The 10,659-nt window shown below is 45.6% G+C and overlaps 5 protein-coding genes across 5 annotated transcripts; 3 read left to right on the top strand and 2 right to left on the bottom strand.

Annotated features, from left to right (window-relative positions):
* Positions 1-11: 11 nt before the first annotated feature.
* BDCG_00827 (uncharacterized protein) lies at positions 12-1,951 on the top strand. The gene is made up of 3 exons (XM_045416340.1): positions 12-297; positions 394-796; positions 940-1,951. The coding sequence occupies exons 1-3, from the start codon at positions 268-270 to the stop codon at positions 1,536-1,538; spliced, it is 1,032 nt and encodes a 343-aa protein (XP_045272096.1). The 5' UTR covers positions 12-267; the 3' UTR covers positions 1,539-1,951.
* BDCG_00826 (ankyrin repeat protein) lies at positions 1,753-3,383 on the bottom strand (the record flags this gene model as incomplete). Its single annotated transcript, XM_045416339.1, has 3 exons — positions 1,753-2,906; positions 3,080-3,263; positions 3,345-3,383. 3 exons carry the CDS (start codon positions 3,381-3,383, stop codon positions 2,548-2,550), a joined length of 582 nt encoding a protein of 193 aa, XP_045272095.1. The 3' UTR covers positions 1,753-2,547.
* Positions 3,384-4,160: 777 nt separating this feature from the next.
* On the bottom strand, positions 4,161-4,605 carry BDCG_00825 (uncharacterized protein). Its single transcript, XM_045416338.1, has 2 exons — positions 4,437-4,605; positions 4,161-4,396 (listed from the first exon to the last, which is right to left on the bottom strand). Exons 1-2 carry the CDS (start codon positions 4,577-4,579, stop codon positions 4,171-4,173), a joined length of 369 nt encoding a protein of 122 aa, XP_045272094.1. The 5' UTR covers positions 4,580-4,605; the 3' UTR covers positions 4,161-4,170.
* A 774-nt stretch (positions 4,606-5,379) lies between these two features.
* On the top strand, positions 5,380-7,145 carry BDCG_00824 (DNA-directed RNA polymerase III subunit RPC10). Its single transcript, XM_045416337.1, has 4 exons — positions 5,380-5,596; positions 5,688-5,897; positions 6,092-6,186; positions 6,363-7,145. The coding sequence occupies exons 1-4, from the start codon at positions 5,584-5,586 to the stop codon at positions 6,396-6,398; spliced, it is 354 nt and encodes a 117-aa protein (XP_045272093.1). The 5' UTR covers positions 5,380-5,583; the 3' UTR covers positions 6,399-7,145.
* A 196-nt stretch (positions 7,146-7,341) lies between these two features.
* BDCG_00823 (elongation factor 1-alpha) lies at positions 7,342-10,624 on the top strand. The gene is made up of 6 exons (XM_045416336.1): positions 7,342-7,603; positions 7,687-7,757; positions 7,830-7,888; positions 8,351-8,489; positions 8,564-9,582; positions 9,662-10,624. Exons 1-6 carry the CDS (start codon positions 7,599-7,601, stop codon positions 9,749-9,751), a joined length of 1,383 nt encoding a protein of 460 aa, XP_045272092.1. The 5' UTR covers positions 7,342-7,598; the 3' UTR covers positions 9,752-10,624.
* Positions 10,625-10,659: the final 35 nt, after the last annotated feature.

The following is a 10,659-nucleotide window of genomic DNA, read 5'->3' as shown; positions in this document are numbered from 1 at the left end:
TTGTTGCAAAAAAGGAAGCAACGACCCAAATAGGTCAAATGCACACCAATAATTAGCATATTTACGCAGTACACGCCATATGTCATCGTGCCCGCGCGTGTTGCATATCAAGTTGATATTCATGACCCTAATAAAAACCGCTTGAAATCAATATGCTTCTATACTCAAATTAATTGAACTACCACTATTTTATTCTAATAATAACGAGGCTAGCTGCATAGTGTCTAAAAAAACCACCATCTAAAGAACCCGCTTCGTGTGAAAAAGATGCCTGTCGTGCGCAACCGCCGTCGCGCTGTAGGTTCCCATCCATGTCCAAGGAAATCGGACCTTCAAACAAGTTTACTGGACGTCCTGGCTAACTCATCTATCTCATTCCCTTTTTTGGAACAGCCCGATGATGAAGATGAAGCGGAGATGAACTCAGACGCCTCATCCGAACCCCAGCAAGCTCCCTCCCAACGATCCAGACAACAACAAAAACGACAGCGGCGCCAGACCTCTGATTCCGATTCGGATGCCTCTTCAGATGGCCGGTCAACGCCGGAGATGTTTACCCAATTCCACAGAGCCACTGACGTGATGGTCAAGAAGCTGGTGCGGCTCGCGCTTGCAAGCGAGTATTCGCGGCAGGTGATCCGGCGGACTGATATCAGGGATAAAGTCCTGGGTGAGCAAGGAGCGAGGCAGTTTAGGATGGTTTTTGAAAAGGCGCAGACGGAGTTGATAGAGAGATTCGGCATGCAGATGGTAGAGCAGCCATTGAGGGAGAAGGTGACGATAAGTCAGAGGAGAGGTGTGTGTTTATATATATATATATATACATTTTTCCTTCCATGACCTGTTTAATTTCTTTACAGATTGATACCATTTCTTCGTCTGTATATGTAGGAGAAATATATGCACAATAATATAACTAACCACTGCCTTCGATACCAGCCGCCCAACGCACCGAACGACCTGCCACAACCTCCAAAACCTGGACGGTCGTAACCACCCTTCCCCCTGCCTATCGCACCCCAACCATCCTCCCACCCTCACGTGCACCCTCCTCCACAACCGAAAGCACTTACACCGCCATCTACACCTTCATAATATCCACCATCCTCCTCTCTGGCGGCTCCATCCGCGAACAGAAACTCGACCGCCTCCTCCGCCGCGTCAACGCTGATAACTTCACACCCATCGACCGCACGGACAGGTTACTCGCACGCCTATGTAAAGAAGGCTATATCGTGCGTAACCGGGAAATGGATGGCGGGGAGGAGATTGTGGAGTATCTTGTGGGGCCTAGGGGGAAGGTTGAGGTGGGGGTTGTGGGCGTGTCGGGGTTGGCAAGGGAGGTTTATGGGTTCGGCGAGAGAGGGGGTTCAAATGTGAATGGGGGTGAGGGTGAGGGTGTGCCTGCTAAGAGGCAAGAGGAGGTAGAGGCGTTTGAGAAGAGGTTGAAGAGGAGTTTGGGGATAACAGAACCGTTGCATTTTGGGAGGGAGGAGGGTGATGGCGATGGCGATGGCGATGGCGATGGGGAGGAGTGAGGCTTGGTAACTTGTCGGTTTCTGCTATATGCTCCTTTTTCTCTCCTTTTTTCGTTTCCCTCTTCTCTACTATGTTTTTAGTAAGTAATGACTTTTGCACTTCCCAGCCTCCTCCATACACCTTGGTCTAGGGGAGCTTTTGATTTCGATGCGAATACCTTTTAGCACTTGCCGTTTTACATATGACGTGTATATGGTATCTGTTTTTAATGGTGAAAATAATTCTATTTATTTGTTGTATATCTCTCCAACCTATTCCCTCCATATTGCCCTTCGAATAAAGGAAATGAAAACAAGATGAAGAAAGGAAGAACGGCAGCCACGACTGGTTAGGAAATTGACATTTTTCCGCTGAGGAACGAGATACATATATATACTCCCGCTAACCTTAAACAACAATGGTAAGAGACCCCATATAAGTAAAAAATAACATACAAAGGAAGAAAAGTTGATTTGTATCCACACCTTGCGAGCTTTCTCTATTCCTATTCCTGATACAGGTGGGTATATATCTATATATATCTGACCGGTCATTTCGGGCATGGGCAGTATGTGCAAATTGAGACGAAAAGAGGGAGAGAAGCGGGTACATGTACAGATAGAAGCGCTGCATATAAAACATGAGCCACAATAACTCGAGGGTAAATAAAGGGAGCAGATGGGGCAACAAGGAAAGAGGATTCGTTCAGGCCAAAGCGAAATACATAAGAGGGAGATAATAGACGAGGAGACGCCTGCAAAACATGCATCGAACGCTAGGTAAGGGGCAGCTTTCCACTTTTTCGTCATTACTTTCTCCTCCGCTTTCTCTTTTGTTTTCGCTGATGTGCGCGCACGTGAATTGAAAACGCTGGATTGATTCTAAGATAGCGGAAGTTGGAACCGAAAAAAAGAAAGAAAGAAAGAAAGAAAGAAAGAAAGAAAGAAAGAAAAAGAACAAGAAGAAGATTCGTAGAGGGTCATGCTCTCAAACCCACGCAGCCACCCTTGGGCTGCCCTTTTCTCATCCTCACTCAGAATCACTCGCACTATTCTGGTCCCCAGCATCATCATCGTCACTATTAGCATCATTCTGTAATGCCAGCCCTTCATTCAAGAGATATTCCGCCTGCCTCAATTCCTTGCGCACGTCTTCCGGTATCATATCTGGTAATCGTGAGGGGGTCTCGCCGTGTTTATTCGTGACTCGCGGGTCACAGCCCGCTTCGCACATCATTTTTATCATCGTGATGGCGTCTCGGACGGAGTTGTAGCGGCTTGTATCGTTTGCGTAGCGCGCGACGAGGTGGAGGGGTGTTTCTTTGTCGAGTCGGGTTTTTGGGTCGCATTCGAAGAATTCTATGTCGAAGAGGAAGTCGGCTGCGTGGTCTGTGGTGTGTGCGTACGGAAGTATATTGTTAGATGATATTGCTATTTCCTAGTTCTTTCACTTGGAAATAATTTCGTTGTTTTGGGGGGTACTGGAATCACTAAATGTGAGGTGATGGAGAGCCGGGTATAGAGTTAACTGGGATGGCAAAAAGGGACGCCATGCTACTCACAGCTGCCATGCATAGCACATATATGAAGCGCATAATTTCCCAAAGGGTCCGTAACGCTATTAAAGAAAGCAGCAATTTCCCCACTCGTTTTCTTTGCGTTTTCCATCTCTATAAGGACCTCTTCTAGGGCATCCGTGTTATCTTCGCGGCAGGCGGCGGAAACTCTCTCGGCGGGGCTAGCTCCCTAAAATTCCAGAGTTTTGTGAGAAAGCTAGCGTTTAACGACATTCGTAAAGGATTCAGAAAGTGACTAAAGTCGACGTACCTCGTCGTCCGTTACTATCTTATTATTTGCCGAGGGCATTGTGTTGTGTTTGTTGTTGGCGGTTTGCCTGGAACGTATTTTGAGGCAGGGTGCGGGGTATGGTTTACGCTCTCGATTTTCAGTCAAACTTCGAGGGACCTATGAATAGAAAAGAAAATGGATCAAATCCATGTGAAGTTAGCACGGGTTAATAAACAAATTAGGGAATACTCGACAAACAAGTGCTGAAGTTGAAAGCCTTAAAGTTATGAAGGGGCGGATGTAGCGCAACAACCAAAGCGGGGAAGGGAACCTACCAGAGCTAAAATATGATGTTTCTGCACAGTTAACCAAAAGAAGCGTTATCCTGACCTGTCAGGTACACCCCAATCAGCTAAGGAGAGTCTTGGTATAGAGCGTCGCCGTCCTTACTCTTGTTATGAAATCGTTAAATGTGTATCATGTGAGAGAGGTTGAACGTGGTTGGTTGTTGTTATCTAACTAGTAGCTAGTGGAAGCTAAATATATGTGTGTGGGTCACGTGGGTTAGGGCTTGTGTAGTAGCTCCAACACCCCCCCATGCTACGCAGGCCAGTTAATCCACGCAGTCAAAAGCGCCCAAATCATTCAAATCTGCAATAAAAATTAATTACAAAAAGTAGAGTCTAGTTTCCTCATAAGGACTAGCTCCATACATGAAAAACATAAAAAACATGCAAGAAGAACACTCAAATCCATTCTTTCAGTATTGGTATTACCCTCAGTTGTTCTAACACCGCGGGATCTCATTCTTATTATTTTTGTGGTTTTCATCATCATAGGCATAGGCATAGGTCATCGGCATAGGTCATCGGCATAGGTCATCATATGGGCAATCGGTGGCCCGGTTATCATGGGTTATCGTGGTTATCATATAGGCACACTCGGTGGCCTGGTTATCGTGGGTTATCATGGTTATCATATAGGCACACTCGGTGGCCTGGTTATCGTGGGTTATCATGATTATCATATAGGCACACTCGGTGGCCTGGTTATCGTGAGTTATCATGGTTATCATATAGGCACTCGGTGGCCTGGTTATCGTGGGTTATCATGGTTATCATATAGGCACACTCGGTGGCCTGGTTATCGTGGGTTATCATGGTTATCATATAGGCACACTCGGTGGCCTGGTTATCGTGGGTTATCATGGTTATCATATAGGCACACTCGGTGGCCTGGTTATCGTGAGTTATCATGGTTATCGGTATCTCCATCGTTTTGGCGTCGATATTGGCAGTTATGGTTATGGTTATAGTTATGTCCGTGACATTGTTGACACCATGGGTTATGGTTATATCCATGATATCGTTGATACCACGGGGTTATGGTTTTGATTATGGTTATGGTTTTGGATCCACAGTATTTTTGATATTGGTATTGTTATTGGCATTGTTATTGGGCATCATTATCAGGATTTTTTGATGTTCTTGTCATTCAACTGAGCAATATGCTGTCTCAGAATGGCGGCTTCATTGCAGTCTGTCATATCTTCGCGTTCTGGAGGATTATCTTGGGCTTGATTATTCTTGTTGTCTTCGCGCGGTTATTGATGTTGGAAAGGATCCAGCTATCTGATTCTCTGGGATCTCTTCGCGGTTGATCGATCTCATATTGACAGGCATTTGGTATGGAGTATTTGAATGAAAAAAAGCAGCTATTTGAAAAGCTTATTGTATGATTATTGCATGGTTATAATGCTTTGTAGAAGTGCAAGGGCTTCATAACCTGTGAGAGAGGTTGAACGTGGTTGGTTGTTGTTATCTAACTAGTAGCTAGTGGAAGCTAAATATATGTGTGTGGGTCACGTGGGTTAGGGCTTGTGTAGTAGCTCCAACATATCAGCCCCTCTGCAACCAATAAATGCAGGAACAAAGATATTCCGGGGGCCCTTGTTTGTTTTGCCGCAATCTCAAAAAAGAACTGCGCTTAATTAAGTTAAGTTAGTTATTGATAAGGCAAAATTAGCCGCGCGGGAATAATTTTTCCGGCAGATTGACCAATCAGAAAGCTAACCTTGTACATCTTAGCTCCCGACCTCCACCTAGCTCATGGGACCTAGGAGGTAGTCCTGGAAGGCTACGACGGGATGCAATGAGTTCGCACGACATACCCCTTTTCGGAAATTCTTCCGTGTGATAATGATATCACTATCTATAACATATACATCTAGATAGTCATTGATTTGCTCCTCCCAATCACTGAGAATTCAGCAGGCAAAATGCCTTTGACGTGTGAGTCTCTCAACCTTGATCCAAATACGATATGACCTGCATAAAATCCCCCGCTGAATAGACAATGAGCTAATTCACAATGTGTTTCTAGTTTGCCCAAACTGTAGCAATGCTCTTACCATCTCCCGGGCGGATCCCACCCCTCGCTACCCGCTAGGTGTCAACCGATTTGAATGCCGAACCTGCCCCTACCAGTATGTCCTCGACCGAACGTACTACGAGCGGACAGAGATGAAGCGGAAGGAAGTTGCAGATGTGCTAGGAGGGAAAGACGAGTGGAAGAATGCTGATAGCCAAGGGAGTGAGTCACCACCTCCCCTTACATTTGCTTGACGTGGAAATAATTCGGATTGTTCCCTTTTACCACCCCTCCCTGCCCCACGATTGGAGTGATTTTCCTTTTGGCTGTTTAGGCCTACAGACGTGCATTTCGTCTCTATATATTTTGCCACGAGTTCTGACTATTGTTCCGTCTGTCCGTTGTGTGACTTGCAGCGCAATGCCCCGCCGAAGGCTGTGATGGCGACCGTGCATATTTTTACCAGTTGCAGATTCGAAGCGCGGACGAGCCAATGACTACATTCTTCAAGGTACGATATAAGTCTTAAAAGAAAACCAAACATATGACACTCTGCTCCCTCTCTTCCCCACACCCAGGATTTAGATCTTTGTAAAAAACGAAAAAAGAAAAAAAAAAAAAAAAAAAAAAAAAAAAAAAAAAAAAAAAAAAATTGAAGGCCAATGCTGAGCTGACAACAAATGGCAGTGCACGACCTGCGGGGCCCGATGGAGAGAAAACTAGGCCAGGACAGCTCATCAACCCCTCTGCCTCTATTTATGAGTCATCCCGATTCCTTGTATTAGTGTGATGGTTTCGCCTGGTTTTGTCGCTGTTGCGACTCCAAGGCAGCTGTGTCCGCTCGTTTGAATCAAAGTGTACTCTTATTTAGGAAGAGGGAGTTTTTCGGAGAGGTGGTTTGAATATCTGCAAAGCGACAGATTGGAGAAATTCATCTAGCAGGACGAGGCATCTAAGCTGGTTTACCTTACATTTACTTCCTTTTCCTTTCATTCATTTTGTTTTTAGCTTTGTTTGCATGTGCTGCTGCTACATAGATACCCACTACATCAAGAATTCAAGATATGCAAGATTTGTCCCGCATAAAAAAACTTTAGTACTGTAGCTTGGAATATTGAACAGAGTACATGACGAAGAGGCCAGGAAGCCTGTTTACTGATCACCTACGGGATTTCAACTCTCTGATGGTGGGTTTGGAAAATTGCTCTACAATTCTTCTGAACGCCTCCGTCTCCTGTAGGAGTGAAAGTAATTTTTTTTCTTCGTATTGGTTTGATAGAGAGGCCAACCAATAAAGCCCACTTTTTAATCAGACCAAGTGTCCGCTCTCCAAGACCAACGCCCACACCTTATCGTGAAGGGACTCTACGAAAAGGCGGTAATTAACCCAGCAAGGGGGGTCTTCTTGCGATGGTAGTAGTACGTAGCAGCGAACAAAAATTTTCTCTTTTTTTTTTTTTTTTTTTCCTTCGGCTGCCCGCCCAACCAACCGCTAGGTTCCCCACCACTACCCACCAGGCAGCCCTGAGCCCCTCCAAAAGCACGGTGATAAGCGGCACGTGATTGCCCAAAGCGGACTAGTGGCCTCGCCTCCTGCACTTTTCCCCCCCCGCCCAGAAAGCATACAAAAACCCCTCTCCTCGCACAAAAATTCTTTTCCTTTCCCTTTTCCTCCCCCCGTCTGCTTCAGTACGTATTCTCTCATCCCTCACTGCTCCCCATCTCTTCGCTCCGCCTCATCATCACATCTCTCTATCAACTGTTCCATCTCTTCTAACTAACCTCTGCCAGCACCTCTACGCATTCTTGGCCGTAGTATCTGAGCGTTCTCCTGGTCTCTTCTAGTATCTTCCAAAGAACTACAAGAAATCCAATCTATTTTATCCCAAACTCTCCCACTTTTCACATTCACATCCAGTCAAAATGGGGTAAGCGTCTATCTATTCCATCTGTCCGATCCATCCCGATTTCCTTCGCTTGACTAACTCTGGTGTTTTTTTCTACCACACAGTAAGGAAGAGAAGCCTCACATTAACCTCGTCGTTATCGGCCACGTCGATTCCGGCAAATCCACCACCACCGGTAAGCAACCCCGCCTAACACAATACACTCTAGCTTTATCACACGTTCTTCTCACTGTTGTTTTCTCTATAGGTCATTTGATCTACAAGTGCGGTGGTATTGACAACCGTACCATTGAGAAGTTCGAGAAGGTAAGCAAAAAAATCGGCGAAATCAATTTTGTTGCCTCTGATATGATTTATTTTATTTATTTATTTATTTATTTATTGTTTTTTGTCATATTTTTTGTGTTCTTTTACCCCTCTGTTTTGGGTTTTCGCTAGTTGTGTTGTGATTCGCCAATTTGTTTTTCATGGTGGGGTAATTTTAGTTTTCTGTGACATGTTGGCCTTGCAGCCAAAAGTGTGCTGGTCGCTCTGTTCAGCCACCGCTCTCTCAACTCAAGATAACGTTGCTTTTTTTTTGGCCCCTCCGCTCGGCATACATTGTCGGCCTAACCAACCACAACCCTTATATTCTTATATGGTTGTCACTTTTTGTTTTGTTTTAGGGGAAATGTTTCGAAAGATTGTTTACCCTGATTTCAACATCTTTTCTGCACAAAGCGAGCTTTTACCCTATCCATCGAGTATGTTCTAACTGTCTACGTATAGGAAGCCGAAGAGTTGGGCAAGAAATCCTTCAAGTATGCGTGGGTCCTCGACAAACTGAAGTCCGAGCGTGAGCGTGGTATCACCATCGATATTTCCCTCTGGAGATTCGAAACCCCCAAGTACAATGTTACTGTCATTGGTGAGTTTCGATTGGTACCCCCTCTAGTCAGATTTCGGCTTCAAGTATCTATTATCTAACATGTCCCTTTCTAGACGCCCCCGGTCATCGTGACTTCGTCAAGAACATGATTACTGGTACTTCCCAGGCTGACTGCGCTATCCTCATCATTGCTGCCGGTACTGGTGAGTTCGAGGCTGGTATCTCCAAGGATGGCCAGACTCGTGAGCACGCTCTGCTCGCTTTCACCCTCGGTGTCAGACAGCTCATCGTTGCCATCAACAAGATGGACACCACCAAGTGGTCTGAGACCCGTTTCAACGAAATTATCAAGGAAGTCAGCAACTTCATCAAGAAGGTCGGATACAACCCCAAGTCTGTTCCCTTCGTGCCAATCTCCGGTTTCGAGGGTGACAACATGATTGAGCCTTCCCCCAACTGCCCTTGGTACAAGGGCTGGAACAAGGAGACTGCTGCTGGCAAGGCCGCCGGTAAGACTCTTCTCGATGCCATTGACGCCATCGACCCCCCCGTCCGTCCTACCGAGAAGCCTCTCCGTCTTCCCCTCCAGGATGTGTACAAGATCTCCGGTATTGGCACTGTTCCCGTTGGACGTGTCGAGACTGGTGTCATCAAGCCTGGTATGGTCGTGACCTTCGCCCCTGCCAACGTCACCACTGAAGTCAAGTCCGTTGAAATGCACCACCAGCAGCTCCAGGCTGGTTACCCTGGTGACAACGTCGGCTTCAACGTCAAGAACGTTTCCGTCAAGGAAGTCCGCCGTGGCAACGTTGCCGGTGACTCCAAGAACGACCCCCCCAAGGGCTGCGAGTCCTTCAACGCCCAGGTCATCGTCCTCAACCACCCCGGCCAGGTTGGCGCTGGTTATGCCCCAGTCCTCGACTGCCACACTGCCCACATTGCTTGCAAGTTCTCTGAGCTCATCGAGAAGATTGACCGCCGTACCGGAAAGTCTGTTGAGGACAACCCCAAGTTCATCAAGTCCGGTGATGCTGCTATCGTCAAGATGATTCCGTCCAAGCCCATGTGCGTGGAGGCCTTCACTGAGTACCCTCCTCTTGGACGTTTCGCTGTCCGTGACATGAGACAAACCGTAAGTTTTTACATCCATATTCATTCTAACCATTTATATACATTTTCGAACCGTTGACTAATTTCCCAAACCAATACAGGTCGCTGTCGGTGTCATCAAGTCCGTCGTCAAGTCCGACAAGACTGCTGGCAAGGTCACCAAGGCCGCCCAGAAGGCTACCAAGAAATAAACTGGCTAGCCCCTAACACACCCCCCCAACCCGCCCTTAAACAAAAATGCTAGAATGAATAAAGAAAGAGGGGATGACCGTCCAGGCGATGGGGATAAAGGAGGTATTATTTTCCCTTCTCTTTTCTCCCTCTCACCTTTACGTGCGGAAGAGCGGGCGAAATGTGACCACTTGACATAGGTCTTTTTATACCTTATCGTTATTTAGGAGTTGCTTTTCGTTCTTCTTATGCTCCCTTCCTTCACATTTCTTCTTACCCTGGTCTCCCGTGGCATTTTTGTTTTATTTTTCATGTCCTCTCTAGTTAAAAGGAAAAATGGCTTCACGATTTATTTTCTCTTTCTATTAGATGGGCTTTTTTCTCACACCTACCCCCCAACCCCCTTTTCCTTTTTTTTTTACGAGTACGAAATCCAAAAATTCCAAAATATTAATGACCGTTTTTAAAGATTCTTTAAACTTCTTCTCTCCTCTTCAGCCTCTATATTCTTTTGAAGTAGTAGTTTAATAATACACCCCATGCATTTTTCACATTTGAGGGCAAAACTTGGCCCAGTTAATACCGCTATCAATGAGATGGCTATTCAAAGCCGTAGATGCGAAATACTTCCTCTACCATTATCCCGCCATCCCTCAATTAATGATTGAACCCCTTCGTCGTGAGTTTGAAAATGAAAAGCAAACCAACGATAAAACCGTCCATTCACATTCACTCTCTATCTGATGCGAAATGGAAAATAATACTATATGAATTTCTTGTCTTTCCCTGATAATCAATCTCATATTCTGATATCGCTGGTACTATCATCTGTTTCATCTAATGTAATAATATATCTTCTTGGGAGAAATATATATTTATATACATAATTTTGCTGATAACATACTGCGTATATGTTTCTGTCGCTATC

This window comes from Blastomyces dermatitidis (genome assembly GCF_000003525.1).
Source record: "Blastomyces dermatitidis ER-3 genomic scaffold supercont1.1, whole genome shotgun sequence".
Classification (NCBI taxonomy): Eukaryota; Fungi; Ascomycota; class Eurotiomycetes; order Onygenales; family Ajellomycetaceae; genus Blastomyces; species Blastomyces dermatitidis.
Note: the sequence above shows the minus strand (reverse complement) of the source record. Positions and strands in the feature narration are given on the sequence as shown.

What these genes read in the sequence shown, in the direction of transcription:
- BDCG_00825 (XM_045416338.1), bottom strand. Translation starts at nt 4,579, where the DNA reads ATGGAGATACCGATAACCATGATAACTCACGATAACCAGGCCACCGAG. An exon ending in CACGATAACCAGGCCACCGA is followed by an intron (nt 4,397 to 4,436) that starts GTGTGCCTATAT and finishes CACGATAACCAG; the next exon opens with GCCACCGAGTGCCTATATGA.
- BDCG_00827 (XM_045416340.1), top strand. Translation starts at nt 268, where the DNA reads ATGCCTGTCGTGCGCAACCGCCGTCGCGCT. An exon ending in TGCGCAACCGCCGTCGCGCT is followed by an intron (nt 298 to 393) that starts GTAGGTTCCCAT and finishes TTTTTGGAACAG; the next exon opens with CCCGATGATGAAGATGAAGC. An exon ending in GACGATAAGTCAGAGGAGAG is followed by an intron (nt 797 to 939) that starts GTGTGTGTTTAT and finishes CTTCGATACCAG; the next exon opens with CCGCCCAACGCACCGAACGA.
- BDCG_00823 (XM_045416336.1), top strand. An exon ending in CGGCAAATCCACCACCACCG is followed by an intron (nt 7,758 to 7,829) that starts GTAAGCAACCCC and finishes TTTTCTCTATAG; the next exon opens with GTCATTTGATCTACAAGTGC. An exon ending in GTACAATGTTACTGTCATTG is followed by an intron (nt 8,490 to 8,563) that starts GTGAGTTTCGAT and finishes GTCCCTTTCTAG; the next exon opens with ACGCCCCCGGTCATCGTGAC.
- BDCG_00824 (XM_045416337.1), top strand. An exon ending in GAATGCTGATAGCCAAGGGA is followed by an intron (nt 5,898 to 6,091) that starts GTGAGTCACCAC and finishes TGTGACTTGCAG; the next exon opens with CGCAATGCCCCGCCGAAGGC. An exon ending in CAATGACTACATTCTTCAAG is followed by an intron (nt 6,187 to 6,362) that starts GTACGATATAAG and finishes AACAAATGGCAG; the next exon opens with TGCACGACCTGCGGGGCCCG.